The sequence below is a fragment of the Hoplias malabaricus genome, chromosome 17 (genome assembly GCF_029633855.1).
Source record: "Hoplias malabaricus isolate fHopMal1 chromosome 17, fHopMal1.hap1, whole genome shotgun sequence".
NCBI classification, from domain to species: Eukaryota; Metazoa; Chordata; class Actinopteri; order Characiformes; family Erythrinidae; genus Hoplias; species Hoplias malabaricus.
Window position 1 is genome coordinate 13,906,902 of NC_089816.1, and position 24,152 is coordinate 13,931,053.

Sequence of the window (24,152 nt, forward strand, 5' to 3'; positions counted from 1 at the left end):
TAACACAGTCCCACCAAAATAGCTTTTATCTCGTCCCGTGGGTTACTTTTGTTGGCTCCAGGACCCATGACATGTCGGTCAGTCGAGTGGAAGCGCGCCCCATAATGCGCAGATCTGATTGGCTGAGTAATTTACATGTGATTTGTACAACGCATGTGATTGGTCTATGAGCTTCCTGGAACGTTAAATACTAGAAATTGACATCATTAAACACTCCAAGGTTCAGGGTCCGGATAGGATAGCGGGTACGGGGATTATTGGTGAAACCTGTCGTAGTGGTCATGTACCCAGGTATGAACATTTTATTCTTTCAGAATTAGTGTGTGGAGTTGAGTACGTCACCTTGGCTCCTGATATTGTGAAATAGTTGCAAACACACACATACCTTGATCTTGTAGCTGTAATCACGCGGGTGTATGCAGCTGCATGTTTTCTCACAGCGTCAGGCCCTGTGGTGTCGGCAGCTCTCTGTGGCAGATGCCCCTGCGTGACTTTCGACCATAACAGGAGCAGGATGAGAGCGGACAGCTGGAGCCCAGGTGCAGGACACTCCTTTTTCAGTGCAGTCAGCACCTGTAGGGCAGGAGCCTCCCATAGTTATGACCTTATTTTACTGCCCTCAAAATGGAAGGTGGATAAAAGGAGAGGCCTACACTCCACATACAACTGTTCTGTTTTCTTTTTACTTGAATGAACCCATATGGGTGTTTTTGTTTCTTCACTCTAATAACTCCAAAATTATGAGTCATAGGCAAACGTTTAGAAGCCCTTGAGCCCCAAGTGAACATAAGTGCTCGCTTCAATTCACAATTACTGTTGTTGTTGCTGGTGGTTATATGTATTTGTCATATCAAAATGTGCATGTAAAAAAATGTATGTACATTTTAATATTCCATGGTTATGTTGAGCTTCACAAATAAATTTAAATTTGACAAATATCATAAACATTTATTTTGACTGTGGCTCTCACATTAGCATTAGGCCACTTTTGTATATGAATATTAGTGTCATGGTAATCTCTGAATAATCAGTTATTAATGAATTTAAAGAAATTTGAAGAGAACTTAATTATTCATTTACAATTGAAAGTTTGCGTGCAATTTGTGCTTAATGTATTCATTAATGTCTGTGTATAACAGAGAGGTTGAGAGTGTGAGTGATTTTTATGAAGGTGCTGCTATGTTGCTTCCCCAAACTGGCTTCTTGCCATTATATGTATTTCAGGTGCACGTATCGTCAGTTGAAATGAAGGTTATTTTGGGAGTCGCTGGTGCAAATCCATGTTAATTGCACCTGTAGTATTTTTGTATTTGTATGTAAGTACATCTGCTTTTTTGGATTGAGGTGGTGTTATACCTTGTCTTCCTAGTGCCTTTGTGGTTAAACAATTTTTTCTCTCTCTCTCTCTCTCTCTCTCTCTCACACACACACAGAGTTGAACTCATTGCCACTCCTTCCTGTCAAGATAACCCAGCCCTCTGTGTCTCAATCACAAAAACCACTGAAGCAGCACACAACCAACAAGTCCATTAACTCACCCCCCACCACACTTCATCAATACAGTGTTAAACATTTACAGGGGAACAGAAATTTGTGAATTTGCACAAAAGCAAAATTTTTTGTATGTATTTTTTAAAATTAATTTGTATTTATTTTTTAACATTGCTGTAGTCTCTGCTGATGTGGTTTAGTTGGTTTAGTGACGTTACTATACACACAATGGGCCTGTTGAATCCTGTGTGGATGAATGTGTGCTTAAGTAATGGAGGGGGTCACACTGTTCACTTTTATCACCTCTCAAGTTCAAACACAATGAATACATTTTTTGACATTTTTTGAACAATAATATGCAAATGCAACACAAGAATCTGTATGCTGTAAACATTCGGACCGACCACTGATTTTCCAGATGTTGTGAGTGTTTTAGCTGCATTAAATCAGTTACACAATCCAACAGACTTCATAATCAAGCACTCTGAAGAAAAATATTAGACGTAATCACAATATTATATTTGTCTGTGTTGTGCAGCTCAACTCTGTGTTACACAAGATCTGAACTGCAGGCCATTTGGCTGCTGTTCCTGGATTATTCCGTGTTCCTGAAATCAGGTTCAGTTTATTCTTTGCCCATCAGAGTACATACACTGAGCTGCACTGATACCGGTGATTCTTGCTGTTGTGTTGTGAACATTGCTGTAGTCTCTGCTGATGTGGTTTAGTTGGTTTAGTGACGTTACTATACACACAATGGGCCTGTTGAATCCTGTGTGGATGAATGTGTGCTTAAGTAATGGAGGGGGTCACACTGTTCACTTTTATCACCTCTCAAGTTTAAACACAATGAATACAGCAAAGTGTGTCTGAGCCGTCTAAAGCTTTTCTTAGCTTACTTGGTGTCAGTCAGCTCTTATCTGACTTATCCCTCAACACTGGACACAGATGAATTGCCCTGTGAAAGGAAAGCGGGCTTTACCTGATACCCGAAATTGTGGATTTAGTAGGGCATGAAAAGACCGTTTGGCCAGCTAATGGAATAAGCTGGAGATGTCATATGTCAACATTGAACTTTTGGTCAAAGTATGTCTTTATTTCTAGTGAGGCTGTTGTTAAAAGCTGTGTTTCTTGACAGAGCCATTAGGATGGCTGTTGGTTGGATTAACCTGTGGTTGCACAATTTACGAAGTATTGATTATTTGTGTTATATAAGCCTAGTAGTCTACGGTATGCAATTATGACTAATGCTTTGTTTACATTACACACTCCCAGAAAAACAGTATGGTAGAAGTATATATAAAGTTCAGTTCTGATCTCCCTAAAGATACATTACATTCTCTTCTGCAGAAAGAGAGGTGAATATCTGTAAGACTTCCTTTTCAAATTGTGTCAAATAAAACAAGTCCTGGAAATGTAATGGTGTGTATAAAATCAGCTACATTTTAAAATCTAGAATAGAATAAGATACAGTTATGTTCCAAACTAAAGGTACCACAACAGTGACTGTTTTTCTAATTGTAGAGTAGACAGGATATTCCATCATTTTCAGTGGAGCTACAAAGGAAAGTTACACACTAGCAGTGACAACAGCAGCTTCCTTCAATCTGTAGAGTGATATTAAGAGTTATACGGCCCTTGCTTTTTTTTAATTGAGCTTATGGACATACAATATCATAAGGTTGAGCAAGAATTCCAAAACAACAACAAAAAATGTATAATTTATTACAGACCACCCATTGGCCTTTTTTGTCCTCCTCAGGAAAACAATAAATCTCTGCTTTGATATTCATTAATTTTTGCTGGCAACTCTGTAATCGTTGTAGTATTTCCATGGTTACACCGCTTATCATTCCCTACTGGTATGTGGCATATGACATTTTTTTGAACAATAATATGCAAATGCAACACGAATCTTATGCTGTTAACATTCGGACCGACCACTGATTTTCCAGATGTTGTGAGTGTTTTAGCTGCATTAAATCAGTTACACAATCCAACAGACTTCATAATCAAGCACTCTGAAAAAAAATATTAGACGTAATCACAATATTATATTTGTCTGTGTTGTGCAGCTCAACTCTGTGTTACACAAGATCTGAACTGCAGGCCATTTGGCTGCTGTTCCTGGATTATTCCGTGTTCCTGAAATCAGGTTCAGTTTATTCTTTGCCCATCAGAGTACATACACTGAGCTGCACTGATACCGGTGATTCTTGCTGTTGTGTTTAATTCAAGATTTCCAAAACAGAGCCCTTGTCCTGTGGCAAAGCTGGATCTGTGCCCTTACTTTCAAAGTCAGAAAACAAACAGATGTGTTTTTATAATGCCTCATTCCGAACATGATCCCTGAAGACCCCTGAAGGATAAAAAAAGACGATAGCATGAGATTCCCCTTTCCAGTGGTTTTACATGTGCGAAAACTTTGGACAATGATCCATTGTTTCTCGACTCTTTTGTGTTTCACACATTAGAACCATATTTGTCTCTTTTTGTTGCTGGGCAGTTTGATGATACATCATAAAAACTAAGAGATTCCACCTGTTTGCTGTTTGTAAAAACATGATTGGTAAGCTTGCCAATATTTACCCAAAATATGTTGCTTTTGTTTGTTTGCACCAGCAAGAGTCTGTAACTTTAGTTTAAATTCTTATTATTTATGTTTTATTTTATAGGTGTAGGATGGCATGGTGGTGCTGCATGTAGTGTTACTCCAACACAGCTCCAGGGTCTTGGGATCCTGAATTCAATCCCCATCTCATGTCAGTATCGATGGGCATGAGTTTCCTCCGGGTGCTCCAGTTCCTGACACACACATTGGTAAGTTGATTGGATGTTGAATTAACCACTAGTGTGAGTGTGTGAGTGAATGGGTGAGTGTGCGATGCCCCATGACGGACTGGTGCCATGTCCAAAGTGTGATTCTTCCTTGTGCCCAGTGATTCCTGGCAGGCCCTGGACCTACCATGAACACATTGTTTTATTATTATTAGAAGTAGTAGTAGTAGTAGTATTAAACATGAAGTATTGTCCTGCCATTCTTTTCATTTTATATCTAGAATGTAAATGAAATATAATGCATATAATTCAATATGTAGTCACGTAATTATATTTGAATAGTGCAGCAAAACAAATGAATTAATGAATGAATTATCTCTTGATGATGAGGATTAAGCAAACCTTCTTGAATTTACCCAGGTAGTGCATATTATACTATGTATACTTATATGATAAGGGTGAGAATACAGACTGCTTAAGTTTAGAATTCAAGGGTACTGAAAATATATCTCTTTGAGGAATATTACATTATTTTATGTACGTAAGCTTTTGGACTCAGTATCTATAGCTGTCTTCACAGGTCCACACACCAAACCAAATGAATTAGATTGAAAAATTGAGTACAGAAGGAAACCCTGTAACTCTTTAAAAGAAAAAAAAATGTGTATCTCATTCTGTCAGTTTGCTCCATCAGATTTAAAGGAGCATCAGATCATCAGAGAGAAACACAGTCTGCCAAGTCAAGAGTGGAACTGATTATTCTGGGCCACTGCAAAAAAGATCTTTGAAAGTTTTCTTCTACATTATTTTCTGTTTCACAGTGCTGGATTTGATCTTTTTTAAAGGTTGTAATGCTGCTTTACTTTTTGGGCTTTGCTTTTTTCCCTTCAATCATTCGCCCCCATCCCCACCCGTAATGGCTGTGTCCTGTAACTTGGTTATGGAAAGGAGGACTCCTTTAACAGTGGCTCATTTTTTTTTCAGCTGTAATGGATGAGCTCTTTGCATCAGTGTTTCAAAAAGAAATACACTGCAGAAGTAAATAATGAAAGATAGACAGAATAGAGTGAGTATGCTCTGGAATTGTTTGCTGTTTCTATAATTAATAATCGCCCCAAAACCATCAACAAAAAACTGAGTAAATATTAACTGAGAAGAGAGTTTGGTAAATTAATAATTTAATGGATGATTGCACAATTCTCAAGGAGCAAGCTGTTGAACACTAATTGTCTTAGCATGTTGCTCAATTAAAAAGGATTCTGGCATATTAGATAATAAATGCTTACTGTAAGAACCATATATTTCTGTCTCTTTTATGGCTGAATGAAGTAAAGAAGTGGTTGACCCAGGATTACTGGAAAATAGTGTTCCTGTAGGTGGCAGAATACTGAGAAAATGGAGAGAACGGAATGGTATAAACCCACAAGTAAGACAACAAGCGACCATTACAGTTTACATAAGTTGTTTAGCCCCTTATCAGGTGCTACACTAATCTGATTTAACTGATAGACTAGTGAGGGAATGTTTCTGACAGTGGTTAAATGTTATCCTAAATGCACACTGTGGGGCTGGTCATGTTGTTTAGTTCTTATGTAGATTTTAAGATCCAGGCTCTAATTTCACTTTATTGGGTAATTCAGCTTCTCTAATTACCCAGTACAGTGATTCTTCACAGTGTGAAATCTAAGAAACTAAACCCCATAACATCAGAGTCAAGTTCTGCTCTGTGACCTTCTGTATTTATGAACCTTTCCAGCTACTACATGTAGTTGTACACAAATAGTGCATAGGCCGTGTCATTTCACACGTGTACGGCTGCAGTAGATCGTACATCCCTGTACCTCGGCCTGAGGGAGCAACGCGCGTGTGGAGGAGACATTTTGCCCTGCAGATCTCCTTACACTCAGATTAGGCTAACAGAGGTGACACCAAAGGCCACGAAGCTGTAAAACACCAAAGCTCGGTCACAGTAACCCTATCACCCCACCATTGTGCTCGACACAATACAGACTGCTTTAAACACTGAACCAGAGCCACAGTTGTACTGCCCCTGTCTTTACCACAGCTCTTGGTTTTCAACAGATTAATAAAAGGATGGGACAATATGGCCGACTTATGATCTCATGATGCTAGAAGACATTTTCACATTAACTTTTAAGGGTTGACAATACACAGAGTAAAAAGGAATGCTGCGCATTCTCCACTGCAACAGGATCTGTACAGTGAAATTTACAATTAGTCAGTCGATTGTACTTTAGTACGGATAACTATTTATTGTGATATTCTTCAGCAGTTCTTTAGAGCTTTGTTAAGCAACAAAAAAAATTCTATTTGTATTTTCCCTAAATGTATCATTACGTGACACGATGGTGCAGTTTTATGTCACTGCTGCACAGCTCCAAGATCCTGGGGATCCAGAATGCTTTACTTGCTTTGGGTAATTTTCTGTGTGGAGTTCAGTGTATATTGCCCTCTGGTGCTGTGCTGCTTGCTGTGTGTTGGACCCAAGCCTGGGTCAAATGGAAAGTTGCGTCAAAAAGGTCATTCAAATAAACCCTGTGCCAAGCTGATTGTGCAGATTGTTTGATCCTCTGTTGCAACCCCTTGGGAACAGCTAAAAGTGGAACAACAAGTCATTGTAAAAGGTTTTTATTCCAAGTAATTTGGAGCATTTCTATTGGTCCAGTCATGGTTGTGTACAAATGATGTAGCAAACTAAAAATAAATCAACAAAAATTGATATAGTGTTTTTCCCTGGACAGTGAAGATACCAGACCTCTCATTGTAGACTCAGTCCAGGTAGCAGACATATTTGTTACTAATTTGTGCCACTTTTGGCACGTATGGCCACAAGTGCTCTGGGGGCCGGACATGGGCCAAATGTAGATTTGCCCAAGGTTTAGTCCACGTCACATCTGATATAAGGTGAACCTGTGGATGAGTTGAGGTAGACAAATGTACCCTGAGTCAATGCTGCCATTCGATGCCAAATGTGGGCCATAAGAGAAATGTAGATGTTTCACATATGGGCCATAGCTTCATTGCTGTCTGGAAGGTGTTTAGTTCAGAAACAATCACAGTCATCACCAGGAGATGAGTGCAAAATGAGGCAGTGCAAAAAGCACATATATCCCTAAGAACCCGCTCATCGTGCCTTCTGGAACAGACCTGAATTAAGGCCAGTGAAGAAAGGTGGAGTGTAATCACTACTGAAACTTATCATGTCATAACCCCTTTTTCTGTTCTTGATCCTTTTAGAAACAATGCTTTTTTCCCCCTTTCCTGGTCAATTTGATTTTGTCTATTTGCCTCTCCAACCACAAAATAAATGCTAGGTTTATTGCCAATGACATAAACCCTCTGTCATGGGTTGCCATGAGGCACACACACAATTTTGTGGTTTTCTAGGCTGGTGTTGGGCTAAACGTCAGAGAGACCTGCTTCAATTTCTTACATAAGTTTGAGTCCAAGGCATTTTCAAAAAGCAAAGCAGCAAGTGCTGCTATGTGATCACAACAAACCTGAACTCAAAAAGTTGTTGACAGAGTCTGACTGTATTTCTTGTACCATAGACGGTATATATTTAATTTATTGTTTTACTTTGATTACCTAAGTCATTATCATGGCATAACAAGTAGTTCTGGTAAACATTAGCAATTCTATTAAGATTACAGTTTTCCTTTGTTTTAGGCATTTATGTTGTGGTAATGACTAAATATATTCAGATCTCCAAGGGAAAAAAACAAACAAAAGGAAAGCGTGAATACATGAATGAAGTTATGAGAATACATGATTTTTTGGGTTTCCGTACTCTTGTACCCCCAACCTATCTCCAATTCAAAACACACAAAATCGTTCTCTTTATTTAGAATAGAGAGAAAGTCCTCCTCATCACTCTGTATCCGGCTCTGGCGTGGTGAGTATTTCCCTATCTGGCTCTGACTTCAAGAGAGAGTGAGCCCACTCGAGCTTGTAATGAGAGCAGGGCCCAGTGGTCTTCTGACCTGCTTGTATTGTTCTAAGTAGCTTCAAAGTTCCCCTTTGAGGCCTGACCTCCAATCAAGCCATAAGTTTCTCTCTGACTGTGATTCATGCATCTAACTCACCGCAGTGAAGAGGGAGAGTGAGAAGATTAAGATGGGTGGTGTAAGTACTCTTGACATCTTGTGCTGAGGCTGTATGCTCTCTCAAATGTTTGACTTAATCCACCTGTTTGCACTTGTAGATTTATGTATAAAAATGTATGCCCTGGTATAGTTAAGTAAACGTTCACGAGTTTACACACTTTTCCTCTGACCTGATGTTTGGATTATAGGCTTTATGTTTGGTAGTTTTCTGGGAAGACCATGTCAACATATTACGTACAATTTAGCTACATTAGCATTAGAGCTCTGTACAATAATGTGCTTTAGCTAACTGACTAAGTTAGCTAAGTTATCATTTAGGGAACAAATGTTTTTATTTTTTTATTTATTTTTTTTTATTATTATTTTTTTTTTTTATTATTACATTTTTTTAAGTTACTACCAACATTATACTGTGTAACCATACACCACTCGAGCAGAGTGTCTGTGATCCACCCCCATAACCATTAACCGCCTGTTCCATAGATTTAGTTGGACCCTTTAGTCATGGCCTGTAGTGCTAGGCTCCAGTTTCATTAATTATTAGTAACTCTTTGGCCTTCACGCTAGGCTTTGTGACCCTGAGGCCTGAGCACAGAGTAGGTCTTAAGTCTGCTCTTTCTCACCTTTAATAGCAGGTTGATTTCAAGTCTTATAAAGTAAACATGAACATTCAGTTCTAGCTGGAACGGATGCATCTGTCTTTCCACAAGTTTGTCAAAAGCTACACAGTGAATGTTTCAGAGACCAGACTGGTTGAGGTCTACTTTAAATATGTAAGACACATTAAATTACTCACCAAGCTTCACAGGTTGTGGCGATCACAGCCAAAGAAAGCTGGACTGAGTGAAAGCTCTAGAGGAGCAGCAGGAGAGTTCCATATTCCACCAAGTTTCTCATGAATTTCTGCCATCTGTGAGCACAGTGTCATATGACTCAATGTGTCATACAGTCAGTAGATGTAGATGCCATGCATCCATAAAGCTTGTCCATATCCATTGTGGAGGTACTCGGAGCTTCCACGGATTTCAATGAGACTATTAATGTTTCCTCTATAGAGTTTTTCGAGCAGTTGTTTGGGTTAGGAACATTATAAGCATGTCAATTTTAGTGTTGTCACTGAAGCAGCCCATAGTGGCTGCACTTGGAAATTCAGAAGGTAGTGTCCAAGTAAAGATGACAGGAAAATAAGAAAACTTACTGTCTATTTTACCATCTCCACTAATATATGCACCATATAGTTGCATCTTGTAGTTCTACAATTACCCACTGTATCCCATCTGTTGCTCCACAAACTCTGTTAGTCCCTTTTTCACCCTGTGCTTCAAAGGTCACAACCCCAATAGCATGATCACAGAGCATGTATTATTTGGATTGTGGATCATTCTCAGTGCTACATAGCTGCATGTCAATGATAACTCATCTTGGAGACTGGGTTTGATGTGCAAAATCTGAAATCAATAAGGTGGTGCTTCTTTTGCTCAGTGTTTTTAAAGCATAAGTGTTCCTAAGAGGCTCCCTGGTTTATGCCTAGGAGGATCTGATGTAATTACAACTTCTGTGTCTTGGTAGGTCCCCAGTGAAATTCATCTCATAAGCAAGTCATCTTCATCAGTAAGTTAGAAATGTCGTTTATATTTTAATATAATAAATAAATAAATAAGGCTTTGCATCAATGACATGGAATAATAATTAAACAATTAATATTTTTTGTGATTCTCTCTCTCTCTCTTTCTTTCTTTCTTTCTCTTACATCTGTATGAAAGACTGACCAGTTTTTCTCTGTTTCTAAGCAGTGCATCCCTTACTAGCACTGTAAGCTGTAATTTTCTGTAATTTTCAGTTTTCTACACTAACCACTAATCTATGGGCATTTTTAGTCCTACACTAATTATATAAGACTCTCTTGCCTCTCGTTTTTTCCTGCATGTCAGGTTTTTGAATGTGGCCCGAGTGAAGCATCAGTCTCTCAGAGCTACTTTGTTGTGATTCAGAATATGAATAATGTCCGGTATCTCTTTAAGCATGAATAAAAGAGATGTAAAATCTGAATTCAGACATCTGGGTCTAGAAATCTTAGCACAGTTGGCCTCACTCTCTCTGAGTGTCTAGGACAGATCGCTCACTCTCCATTACTGCCCATGGTGCTGCTTAGCACAGGCATCTTTTGTTCAGACAGTTTGCTTTCTCTTTACCATTAAGCTCAACAGTGAAGTTGCATCAGTATCAGTTTGAAAAAAAAGTGGTGGACTGGCTTCATATGTCATGTATCTCCAGTTAAAATGTAAATCAATAACATCCAGGCTTTGTGGGTGCAGTACCTTCCAGTGAACAATAACAGACATTTGGAGCAAGATATTGAAAAAAAAATTGTAACATCATAGCATTACATCCACTATTTGAGGGTTTAAATAACCTCACTACACATGAATTAAGGCACATATCCTGTTCTCATTAATGGGCAGCACAGTGTAATGCTCTATTCAGACTTGGGCTAGCTTAGAGGCCTGTAATTGCAGATGATAAATGTTAGTCCAGGTGTGTGCAGACAGAGCCAGTGTTCGAACACCTCTCAACATGCCACATCAGCTGCAGCCTTTACATCTTTTTTTTTTTTTTTGCCTGAGGCCATGACTTTTGTCTGCTTCCACTCCCTGCCATCAGCCACAACCATCGTACTTCAATTTGTCATCTTCCTCCGAAAGAGGAGAAACAGCAGTTATTACAGGTTCCATAGCAAACAGAGACTGTCGCTTTCCTGAGACTGCATCGGGACTCCACAGTCCTTTGATGCTGAACTCTCCTGAGGAAAGTTCTGAGCATGATCTGTAATTTAACATTTTATGTCCTATTTTTGAAAAAAAAAAACCATTATTTTAATTACAGACTGCCTTGGCCTTGTGTTGTGTTCAGAATCCTTCCCAAAGACGACGGTCAGTGCAAAGAATGTTGTTATGGCAATCACTTACATCACTGCCCCCTGTAAATATAATCAGTGAGAAAAAAGATCCAGATTTACTATCATAGCACTGACATAGTTTACTGTAAAAAGGTCACTCATGTTGTTTTTTGGCATCCTCTCCAGGTGGTGGTTTCCCGTTTTGGCAACCCGGAGCCGCATGTGGACTTCCTCTTGGACATTCTCCCCGTGTCCTCAGAGGTAGCCCTGCTGTCTCCACAGAAACCTGACGCCTCTGTACTGCTGCTCACAGGGAACAAGGTGAAAAACTTTAATGTTCTATTAAAAAGACTGTGGCTGCGAGAGAGAAAACACACTGCTGTATTCTCAGTCTGAACTGTTCCTTTGAAATATGAGCTTATTAGCATACTGCAAAAAAAAAAAAAAAAACACATGATCAGATTGAGATTCAATATATTGTATAATGGCTGCTGTAGAGTGATATAAAGACCCCCAGCACCTACAGGAAAACAATGTTGAAATATATCTGCTCAGGAAATAAAATGATGTTGCATAAGAATTAATAGCTTTTATAATATTTTTATTAACATCTACAAAATGAAACATGGGCTGTTTATTTATTTTTCTGCTGTAGATTTTTAAATGCATTTTGTCATTATTGGCAGTATTTAGTACAGACGTACCTCCAAAGGGACTTACAGCAATACATCATAATAACATAAAATAAATAATAATAAGCGGTTACAGATAATGGATGGATGGATGGAACATTAAAAATGTGGGCGGCACGGTGTCACAGTCACACAGCTCCAGGGACCTGGAGGTTGTGGGTTCGATTCCCGCTCCAGGTGACTGTCTGTGAGGAGTGTGGTGTGTTCTCCCCGTGTCCGTGTGGGTTTCCTCCGGGTGCTCCGGTTTCCTCCCACAATCTAAAAACACATGTTGGCAGGTGGATTGGCGACTCAAAAGTGTCCGTAGGTGTGAGTGTGTGAGTGAATGTGTGTGTGGTGTCTGTGTTGCCCTGTGTAGGACTGGCGCCCCCTCCAGGGTGTATTCCCGCCTAATGATTCCAGGTAGTGACCCTGAACTGGATAAGCGGTTACAGATAATGAATGAATAATGAACATTAAATGTAATATAAAACATGTTTACGGCATAGATCTGTGGATCTTTCCCGTAGATCTAAAATTTTAAGTCCATTCAGATTTGATTGGCTATCGATTATTATGAGGCTCTCTCAGCCACAGATTGCATAGCTCGGGTTTAAAAAGTGTTAAACTCTTTAAATGAACACTGTAATTTTTTTTTACCTCAAATATACAGCTTAAAACCATTTTGATGCTACACTGAGCTGTAACAGGCAGAATAGAGTATATGTTGTGGCTACTCTGGCCTTAGCACTAAAGCATCTGCACTATGTAACTTTTTGAGGAGGGAAGGAGACCACTACCAACTTTTTCCCTTGATGTCAGGACAGTGCTGTAAAAGTGAATTACACTCTGCAACTGTAAGGGGAGCCCAGGAGTGTTCCTTTAACCAGTGACATCTTTACTGGAAATGTGAAGAAAACGGTTATAAAATGAAAATAAAAATTTTATCCATATTTTATAGTCTTTGCACAAAGCCACTTTCCTTTCTTTACCCATTCCCTCTTAGGATTTGATGTTCTAACAAATCATTTACCCCACAGAGCTGGTCAAGCAGAAATTTAAAAGGAAGTCAGGCCTAAATTCCAGAATAGTGGTCCAATTGTAAAGGACCAGTTGTATTTAGCTGCTTGGATTCAAATCTGCTAAACTCAGCAGCCATACAGGATACAGCAATGGGATAACCATTCCATTGTTCAGAGATGGGAATTTTCCCTCAGCAAATAGCTCCTCTGTTGTGAGTGCAATGTAGTATGTTGATTATTGATAAATTAGGTTGCAATTTGATAGCCTGATACCCTGCGTACTCTTCAAGCATACAAGCTACATCTTGTTTATTGTCTGACCTGTGGATGATGGTTTTGTCTTGAGCTAAGTTGGTTTGCGGTCTGGATCACGTGAACATGTCCAATCTGACTGCCAGGTCTAAATACTTAGGGGTAAGATAATGGACAGATAAATAATGGGCTTTAAGATAAAATGAGCGATCAGCTATTTTTAAAGAGTTTAAATTCATAAATATACACACAACAATGTTTCATGAACCACAGATTTGGATGAATGGTTGTCTGTTTTCATGTTAGTTACTGACACATTCATATTCCACTTTACCCCTCAGAATGTTGTTATTAAAGGAACCGTCAGTGTTGGCTCAGATCTCATGGAAAATCACTGAACCACTGTGACATGTACTTGGACAGCGGGAGCTCACTGAAAATTATGACTAGAAACTTTAGAATCTTTGGATGGGAAGCTCCGCCTGTGAGGTGAGATACACTGTAAACACCTCAACATATTTGATTGAAATTCACAGTTATAATGCTGAAGAAAGAAAGCAATATGTTATTTTATTTTTAATCAAAATGTTGCTCTAACACATTTTTATTTCCTGTAGAGGATTTGTAATATTTTCACTTAGATGATATACAAAATAATTGACTAGGAGTTTTTAATCTTTTGTATTTGATTGTATATATTTCATTGCATAAGCTGAATTATTGTACATATTCTCAAACACAAAAAAATAAAAATAGAAAGTCTCTGCTCACTTAATTCGTGGTAGAAATTTGAGATACCTTGACCACAAAACGGATGAGAGAATACTGTGTCCAAATGAGGGGTGAGACACAAAGAAATATGAGAGTTTTGTTTTTTATCATTAACCTGAATTTAATCAAAAAAAGCTCATCACTAGTCATATTTATTGTGGGCCACCATTCCATATGTGCTCTATTACATATAACCTTTTAGTTTGATCATAATCTATAATGGAAGTTTAATCTTTAGTGTATGATGCACCATCTAAAATTTAATCGAGTCAGTATTAGATGCTTTGATTTATAATACAATAGGCCATCAGACCAGATTTAAGATGTCTCCACAGCTGTTACACTGTAAATTCTTTACTATAAACTAGTGTTGTTGTCCAATAATCCCCCATGAACTATAAAGAAACAAGTGTTTTATAGTCTTTAGCTTTTATTGGGAAGCTGTGTGGAAGAACAGTCCCTTTCCTGTCTTGAGTCTGAGTTGCATCGAACCTGCTTCCATCACATAATCTGAGTGATCCTGTCAACTGTTGAGTTCTGTTCAGAAACGACAGACACAGAAATGTGGTGTTGTGTTTTAGATTTCATGTCTTGTGGATTTCTTCTGTTCAGCGACAGGTCTCTGGTGTACCTGGAGGAAAAGAGAACTCTGGATCTTTGCTAAGCTTTAGTAGGTTTTATATTCACAGTGGAAAACCTCCAGAGACCAGAAAGAATGAGAGTAAATAGCATTAAGCTGAACTTTGGACATCAAGAAAATCAGTGGGTGAAACAATCTCAAGTGCTTTCTTCCATATCTGACACTGGGATCTAATTGCACGGCTCAGCCAATCTTGGTTAATCAACCAGTTTCTGTTTTCCCACCAGCAACATTAAGGGTATTTTCAACAGTCTAGAGCTTGTTGCTAAATGTTTGCGTCATGCCATCGGCCAAGTCTTGTTTCCTTCACAAGGACATTGTTCTCTTTTCTGTAGAGATTCTTGAAGATTGAACTCCACATGAGAAATTTTATTCCCTGTGTCTCAACTTTAGAAGTGCCTGTTTCATCGTTTATTTTCTTGATCATCTGTTAAGTTCATTAGAGTTACTTACTTAATCCAGTCCAAATGATTTAAGTAACGGTTGTCAGCAGTGAACCACAGATGGATAGAACTTCTCAGGTTTACAATTGTATGACTTGCTCCACCACAATGTGCCTTAAACAGCAACTCTTCTTTTAAAATAAGACTTATGAAGTATTTTCTGTGATATCAGGACCTAGAGAGAGGGGGTGGGGATACTGTCAGCAGGACCTCACTACCACGTGTTTGTTTTGTTATATATATATATATATATATATATATATATATATATATATATATATATATATATATATATAAAATATGCAATGAAGAAGTTTACATGGGCACTACTTATTGTGGTTTTCCAGCTGCAAAACATGTGAGTTGCAAGGATGGCGGAGGGGGAGGGGAGTATAAAGCAGTGCCAGGTTTCTCAGTGTAGCCAGTTAATGTAAGACCCAAGACAAGCAAGAGCTGTCCTCACTTTTGGGCTTAAGTTATTGAGAAAGCTTTAAAATCTAAAACAAAAGGAATATTTTAAGAAACCTCATGTCTCTGCCTGGTGATGCCCCTCCATTGCCTTATAGGTCGATCTCTTCTGAGGATTAGCTTTACTTTCACACCTGTTTCTAGTCTGTTCAGTCCGGTTCAGTGTGTGTGAAGTCCTGTCTGTTTGTGCAGTGTCAGTTCTGAGTGTTTTTGTGTTGAATTTTTAGATCTTTGCCTGTTTTTACTGTGGTGATTTTTTTGAATCACTCCTTTTGATTTAAACATTTTTCTGAGGCTCTGTTTTTGAGTTTGTGCTTTTCCCTTTATATGGGAGCTTCAGTCTATGTGTTTTAAATGTATGCACTTAGATTATTGTCTCCTGAATTGGACAAAACACTAATTTGATCATAATGCTTGTGGTTAAGAAACTTTGTTGTACGGCGCCAGCTCTGAGCACAGCTGTGGAAGTAACAGGAAAATACTGAAGCAATGAAATCTGACTGTTCTGAAGCAGAGAGCTGTATCACTGCATATGTTTGAAAATAATCCCTTCAAAGACTTCAGGATCTGCTTTGTGCTCCTGGGCTGCTTCATAAACACAGAGAGAAAGCACATTGTTCACATTAAGTGTGAGTGGCAGGACTGAAGTTAAACAGTCAGCTACCATCCAGCACTGATATAGGTTGAGGAGATCAGAGCGAGGACAGAAGGCATGACGGCCCAGAGAGAGAGCTGCCAAAAGATGGAGTCATTGCTGGCACCTGCTAGGGCTCAGAGTCATAACTCACACAGTGTTTGGAGTTGGACCCCAACACCCTCAAAGAATTCCTGTCCACATTTCAGGGAGATTATCCTCCAAATACCATCTCTACTCAGTCTCAGAAAGGATGGAGTTTCTCATCTGGGTCCAGTGATATGAATAATTCTTTCTTACTTACTTACTTACATTATATTATATATTGCATCATTTTCATACCCTTCATGTGTTTCAGTGATTTTTGAATGTGTGCGCTGTGTGCTGGAGTATCCTCAGGCTTATGAAGTCATTATAATAATGTCAGAATGTCAAAGCAGCGTGTGCTCTGGCATGGTTCTATTTTCTTTGAGCTGTAAATGAAGCGCTCCATCTGACAGCAATATGTCTTGTAGCAGGATTTAATAAATTCTCGCTCTCTTACTGTCATGGGTGAGTAAAGATGTCATCCAATAGTGGATTATAGGTTATGAGTCTTAATGCAAATGCAATTGAAATGCTCCATAGAGAAACTTGCTGTAAAATTCCTCAGTCCAATACATTTTTACATCACTTGGTACTTGATTAAAACATGGAATTTAGCTTTACGTTGCTTCTAAGTGGAATTCTGTGATTTGTGTGATCCTAGACCTGCAGTCAGGACGAAGACAAGCTGACCATACTGTGCATCACTCCTTCACTTAAAGGCCCAAACATTCGTCCTCCAGTTGCCAACAAGATGAAGTTTGTGCTCGATGGCTTTTCAACACAGGAGTATGACTTGACCTATGTGGAAGACCCAGTTCTTTGCACTCACTGATGTGGAAGGAAACAATACTGAGACTAAAGGGGAAATGTAGTTTATTTCCCATTGCAGACCTGTTAACCCTCTGTAGTCTCTCTGTTCTCCCTCATTGTTCTTGAGCTCCTCAAGCTTCCAGCCTTTGACACATTAATGGTGAGAATCCTTTGCGTTAGCGAGGGGGAAACTGGGTAAAAAACACAACATTTTTAACAATGAAGCACAGGATTTTTTTCTAGAGGTGCCACTCATTAAACCAGTGCAGCTGTTGAGTGGAGGGGGGTTTACATAAGATCCTGCTTTTCAAATCACTTACACATGGTTTACACAAGGACATCTGCCCTGAACGGATTTATTTAAAAAAGGATCTAAAGCAAACATCATTCATTTTGGATGTAATTATCCATTATATATAGCACTGTCATTCAGATCATGCCACTACAGTCATTCCCATGTCATTTCTGCTGTTAAATGCCAAGGCCTTGTTTATAGAAATGAAAATTGCACTTGTCAGATTTGTCTTATACTCTGTAGAATATCTAAGACTATAAATATGATTAGAAATCTCTTCAGGAGAATGGACAGCAAGGCTCTGTTATTAGTTTAAATGTGTAACATACTACAAGGTTCATTGATGTTGCTTCTGAAAACCACTAACGCAGGAAATGTGGCAGAGCACTTCATGTACTGTGGTTGATTATGGTAAAAAATTCTAAATGTTTGGAGACACTTCTAGAAATCTGTTGCGTGCCTGTTCCGATGGGGTCTCTAGCTGGTCTGTACTGTACAGTAACAGGTGCAGAAGTGCACTGTGTCCAATCTGCAGAGCCCAGGCTGCCATGCAAGGAATGTGATCGCTTTCGTTATTGCCTTCTGCTCTTTCCGTCCCTCTCTTTATGCATCTTTGTCTTTCTCTCTTTCCCGAGGCCCTGAGCCTGTCTGGGTTTATATTAGTTCTGAGTCATTTGGACTAGTCATTCCTCCTCAGCTGCAGATCAGTTTCATATTGATCATACTTAATGTATCATCAGTGACATATTAAGGGACTTGTTCCTTATCTAATTCAAATTTGCCCACATAATGCTTTCCCAGCATTCCCATATTGTTTGAAGTAAAATGGATCAAAAGGGATGTGAACGCAAAGAACTTCAACATTCATTCACTCATTATCTGTAAGCGCTTATCCAGTTCAGTGTCACTGTGAGTCCAGAGCCTACCCGAAATTACTTGGCGCAAAGTGGGAGCACACCCTGGAGGGGGTGCCAGTCATTCACAGGGCAACACACACACTTACACACTCACACCTAAGGACACTTTTGAGTAGCCAGTTTTAACATTGTAAAAAGCCTCTTTTCTGCATTTAATGTTGGATGCATTTTGACAGTTTATAAGGCAGAGGTGATGTGAGTGTGGCTCTGCAGTGGAGGTGAAGGTTAGGAAATGTAACTGCTGCAGTTATATTGGTTCCATAATATATACCATTTGTTTATAATTTTCTAACATCATTATTTTTAAGAATTGGTTGGCGTTGCATTGTAATATAATATAATATAACATTTTAATTAGTACAAATAACTGTATTATTATAATTTTGCGGTTTCAGCTCAGTTACGTGCAAGCCTCATTGTTCTTGCATGGGTATCATTTTTAGCACTTACCTGCAAGCATGGTTTCCCATGTGCTTCTGTAAAGTTTAAACTCGTCTTGATTTTCATGTGAATGGTTATAAAGAAACTATGCTTTGAGGGAGTTGCTGGAAAACTGTGATAGCCCTGTAATCTTTTTCATCTCTCTCTTTATTACTCCCTCTCTTCCTCCCTCCCACAACCTCTTTCAAAAATCTCACGTCAGGATCCTCTTCTCTGTCCATTCTTCGAGACCTTCAACGCTTCTACCTTCTCTCTCAACAGAAGATCTCCACCTCTCTAACCATACCTGAGCAGCACTGTGCTGAGACTTCCAGATTGGTTCCTCTCCTCTAACAGACCTGACTTTATGGAGTAATATTAGATATCAATCTTTTTATGGTGTATTATTGCTATTTTATGAACAACAACCCAACACTGATAAGATATCTTACATTTCCTCTCCAGCCACTATTAGCTATGTGGGACATTAACAAAATATTGCTGGTCTGGATGTTGGCCACGGACCATCTGATAGGATGGGTCTCACAATGAGAGAATGCGGGCATTAAGTGCTTATCTGTGCGAGAAACATTAGGTTTTAATCTGGTCATCTCAACACTGTGTTAGAAAACTCATCTCCGCCTCAATAACCCTCTCCTCCACATACTCTCTGATCCAATTTCCCTTTTTCCTTGTGGTGCCTTCCTGCTTCTGGTAGCTTTTTTCTGCAAAGGTAAATGCTTCTGTGCGGAAGCCAATGGACTGACTGACTGTAACCATTTTTCACAATATTTGCATCCCAATGGATGTTTTCTATTATAGAATTTTGGGTAAATTAATCTCTTCATCACTCAAATGTTTTCTTGCTTGATGAAATCTTTTTTGTGAGCAGTGCATTGCTCAGATTAGATGATAAACTTATCTAGAACATACTATGAATTCATGCACATGGGACCATGTTGCTGTCTCACCAATGTACATATTCTGCTGCTTGTAAAACACACACATTTATTCCATAGCGTGTACATTATTTTTCCCTTTGTATTTACCCCCAATTCCTGGGCATTTTACACAATGGCTAGATCTCCTGCAGTCACACGAGGCTCCCAGGCACTTTTATTTATTTTTAAACAGGACGTACAGCATGTGTATACAGTTTTGTAAAATAGCAATTCATAGCAAAGACAAAACAGAGAAATGGGGAAAGGAGTAAACATATAATTAAATTATAAAATAAGAAAAAATAAGAAAATGCAAGGCCAAAATTGGGGCGGCACGGTGGTGCAGCAGGTAGTGTCGCAGTCACACAGCTCCGGGGACCTGGAGATTGTGGGTTCGATTCTCACTCCGGGTGACTGTCTGTGAGGAGTTGGTGTGTTCTCCCTGTGTCCGCATGGGTTTCCTCCGGGTGCTCCGATTTCCTCCCACATTCCAAAAACACACGTTGGTAGGTGGATTGGTGACTCAAAAGTGTCCGTAGGTGTGAGTGAATGTGTGACTGTCTGTGTTGCCCTGTGAAGGACTGGCGCCCCCTCCAGGGTGTATTCCCGCCTTGCACCCAATGATTCCAGGTAGGCTCTGGACCCACCGCCACCCTGGACTGGATAAGCGGTTACAGATAATGAATGAATGAATAAAGGTCAAAATTGGCATACTCAATTGCAATTGCAAATTCATAATAAAATGCATCCGTGCAACACTAATGGGTGTATGCTTGAAGATTTACTGAGAAGTTCTGAAGAAAAGGCCTTGTCCATCATGCTCATTCTTTAATCTTGCACAGACTTAAACCCTGTTTAAATGCACTTCAGGCCCTCTATGAGACACTCTGCATGTTTGTGGATGTGTACACGTGTATGTATGTGTGGTGAGTAAATATTACCAAGTGTATGTGGTGGGGTGTTCGAGGTAAATTGTGCCCTTGTTAAATTCCCAGCTTATTGTGGGGCTGTTTTAAGGCTTCTTGTGGTAATCTGACTTGGATGCCATCTGGGAAGACGTGATAGCAGCTCAGACGAGACGCCGTTATTACAAACACGCAAATTCCACCCCTACTCAGTTTCAGAGATTTTCAGTGAGAAATTCTTAAAGCTTCAGGGAGAGCATGCAGTCAGCATTTTCATATTGTATATGATTATATTATTCATTAATATTATACTCTAATAATAATGAATGAATATTATATATGAATATGATTATAAAGTGCAGATAAGGGTAGTTTTAATGGTGTCAGTGTCTGGATGACTTAAGATTAAAAGTTTAATGTCTACATTTAAATTTAAAAGCCAGTTCATTTTTGCATTGTGTGCACATTTTGTGAACAGACAAATGTAAATATAATAGGTACTTTAGTCTTTATTAAAATTACATATATTTTTCCTTCTACTGTAATGTTACCATTTTGGAGATACAAAGTTTATCGTCAGTTAGCCACAACATTAAAACAGATTAAGAGTGAATAACGTTGATGATTTTATGACAATGGCACCTGTCCAGGGGAGGGATACATTAGGCAGCATGTTAACATTCGGATCTTGAAGCTGACATGTCGGAAGCAGGAAAAATCTTTCCTTTGTTTTCCCTCCTTGTAAAGTGGAGTGCATGCAGTGTCATGGAAGGCCAACTGGTGAATGGGCAAAAGGCTCATGGGTACCAAAACTTTAATGATTTGCACAGGAAGCAAAGGCGAAAACTGGAAAGCAAACTGGCAGAGACAAATTGATGTTCTGGCCAATGTTCTGCTGGGAAACCATGGATCCTGGAATTCATGCCACACTGCAAAATGTGATTTAAGAAACATGACATAGTGTTCAGTGTGCTGACCTGGCCTGCAAATCCCGCAGATCCTCTGTAGGATTGAAATCTGGGAAATAATTTGGAGGCCAGGGAGGCACGGTGGTTCAGCAGGGACCTGGAGGTTGTGGGTTCGAGTCCTGCTCCGGGTGACTGTCTGTGAGGAGTGTGGTGTGTTCTCCCTGTGTCTGTGTGGGTTTCCTCCGGGTGACTATCTGTGAGGAGTGTGGTGTGTTCTCTTTGTGTCTGTGTGGGTTTCCTCCGGGTGACTGTCTGTGAGGAGTGTGGTGTGTTCTCTGTGTGTCTGTGTGGGTTTCCTCCGGGTGACTATCTGTGAGGAGTGTGGTGTGTTCTCTCTGTGTCTGCGTGGGTTTCCTCCGTGTGCTCCATTTCCTCCCACAGTCAAAAAACACATGTTGGTAGGTGGATTGGAGACTCAAAAGTGTCTGTAGGTGTGAGTGAATGTGTGTGTCTCTGTGTTGCCCTGTGAAGGACTGGCGCCCCCTCCAGGTTGTGTTCCTGCCTTGCGCTCAATGAGTCTAGGTAGGCTTTGGACCCACCGTGACCCTGAACTGGATTACAGATAATGAATGAATTTGGAGGCCTGTTATTTGAAGACACTGTTTTTTTGGATGTAATATTAGCCTAGTTTATCGATTTGGTAAGCAGCTTTTGAAGAGCACCAGTCAACAAACTAGCATTCTGATGAATGAGATTATTGCTCTCATGGAAGATGTTTTAAAATCTTTGTGACTCATAAAAACAGACATTTACATGGATTCCTAGGAGAATTTTATCCATCTCTTATGTTTTGCTGTTGGTCCTTCATAAATTTGACTTTTTGATCTGAAATTGGCCTTGAGTCAGCGTACTGAGTGCCACTGATTTACAACTTTTATGAGCTGACTTATCTGTAATTCACTGAATAATGGAGGAAAACACTAAATCAATCACTCAAGTTAAAACTAAATTGAACATTCGGGCAAAAAACCTCAGAGAATAGCAGCACAGTGAGTAATCTCATTTGACCGTGAACTCACCAGACCAGGATGTGCCATTTCATTATATCACCATCATACAGCTTGTACAGTGAGAGTCTGTGTGCTGTTAGATGGTGAGAGAAAAACAGAATCGGAGAAAGGTCAGTGAGATTGTAGAGCGACAATGAGGAAAGCTTAGTATTCCGACACACTGCATTGTTGTTCTGTCCGCACTGCTGCCATTTGCACTAAGAACACTTTTGGGACACTTTTTATTGTTTGGGATGGGAAAAGCCTAATGTAACCAGTTTTCTCAATGCCAGCTTGAGAATATTTTTCATTTTTATACATATATATATATATATATATATATGTGTGTGTGTGTGTGTGTGTGTGTATGTTTTCTAGTGTTTTTCTCTCTCTTCTTTGGTAGAACCAGAAGAATATAAGCAGAAATGTACAACCATGTGCCTAAATTGTATGAATGTGTGTGTGTTGACCGGGAAGCTGGCCAGTATAGTAATGTGTGATCCGTGTGTTATCACTTTAAGCTCAGTTGCCACAGGTAATAAAAGAAGCATGATGCTGTAGTTTAAGTATTTTACACATTGCGTATGCAGACCCTAAAATTTCAGCTGATGTAGCATATCACATGTATTTTTATATAAACTGCTGTCCATTTGGGTTGTTATATATTTTAATATATTAAATAAACAACTTGAATGTGTTAAAAAAAAATCAGCAGGGCTAAGACATCTGTAGTGATCATGTTTGTAGATTTATCTTGAACAGTTGAGCACCTAAAGGATTGTTCTGACTGTGTGAGACACTAAAGCATCCTTTACATGGTCTTTAGAGTTTAGCTATGGAAGAGTAAGACTGAGTGAGATCAGAAGACTTAGCAGCAAAAGGAAGGAAGGAAGAGAAGTTAAAATGGTGAATAGGATCGTGTTCATGTTTAATGTTTATTTTTCTGCATGTTTTTAATCCTCTTTTACTGTTGTCACAAATTTTTTACTGAACTATGAGGTTCATATTATTACAGCACTGTTAACAGAACAGCGTCGGCACGGGAATGATAATAATAATGATGAATGAGCCGTCTAGTGGTTATACCACATTAGAGTTGCCTCTAATCAGGTAAAGTGTCATTCTGAGACTTTAGATTTATGACCTGATCTGTGTGTTTCTCTTCACTCATATTACGACTATTTGTTTTCACTGTTGGACTCATTTCAACAGTGCAGCATCTGAGCTGATTTCTTTTGCATAATAGTTACTGTTTCTGTTATATTCAGGGCACATAGAGCCCACGGCTTAATATCAGGAGTTACATAGGTTTTCTGTATTTGTACACCACTGTTTCACATATGTGTTCTCCCCGTGTCCGCATGGGTTTCCTCCGGGTGCTCCGGTTTCCTCCAATAGTCCAAAAACACACGTTGGTAGGTGGATTGGCGACTCAAAAGTGTCCGTAGGTGTGAATGTGTGTGTGTCTGTGTTGCCCTGTGAAGGACTGGCGCCCCCTCCAGGGTGTATTCCCGCCTTGCGCCCAATGATTCCAGGTAGGCTCTGGACCCACCGTGACTCTGACTTGAATAAGCGGTTACAGATAATGAATGAATGAATGAATATTTCACATATTGTCACCGACACC

General features: G+C 39.3%; 1 protein-coding gene across 3 annotated transcripts; it reads left to right on the top strand.

Annotated features, from left to right (window-relative positions):
• Nucleotides 1-229: 229 nt before the first annotated feature.
• Nucleotides 230-19,084, top strand: LOC136674204 (hepatocyte growth factor receptor-like). Of its 3 annotated transcripts, none has more exons than XM_066650105.1 (6): nt 230-291; nt 4,167-4,311; nt 9,966-10,007; nt 11,479-11,613; nt 13,579-13,726; nt 18,946-19,084. In XM_066650105.1, the coding sequence occupies exons 2-5, from the start codon at nt 4,252-4,254 to the stop codon at nt 13,633-13,635; spliced, it is 294 nt and encodes a 97-aa protein (XP_066506202.1). In that variant the 5' UTR covers nt 230-291; nt 4,167-4,251; the 3' UTR covers nt 13,636-13,726; nt 18,946-19,084. The 3 variants fall into 3 exon arrangements, 2 of the variants coding, with proteins under 2 accessions (XP_066506202.1, XP_066506201.1); XM_066650104.1 differs by lacking the exon at nt 18,946-19,084 and adding an exon at nt 16,942-17,525; XR_010796014.1 differs by lacking the exons at nt 9,966-10,007; nt 18,946-19,084 and adding an exon at nt 16,942-17,525.
• Nucleotides 19,085-24,152: the final 5,068 nt, after the last annotated feature.

Coding starts and splice junctions, on each gene's coding strand:
- LOC136674204 (XM_066650105.1), top strand. CDS start 4,252: ATGTCAGTATCGATGGGCATGAGTTTCCTCCGGGTGCTCCAGTTCCTG. Junction 4,312..9,965: donor AGTTCCTGACACACACATTG/GTAAGTTGATTG, acceptor GTGTCTTGGTAG/GTCCCCAGTGAAATTCATCT. Junction 11,614..13,578: donor TGCTGCTCACAGGGAACAAG/GTGAAAAACTTT, acceptor TTTACCCCTCAG/AATGTTGTTATTAAAGGAAC.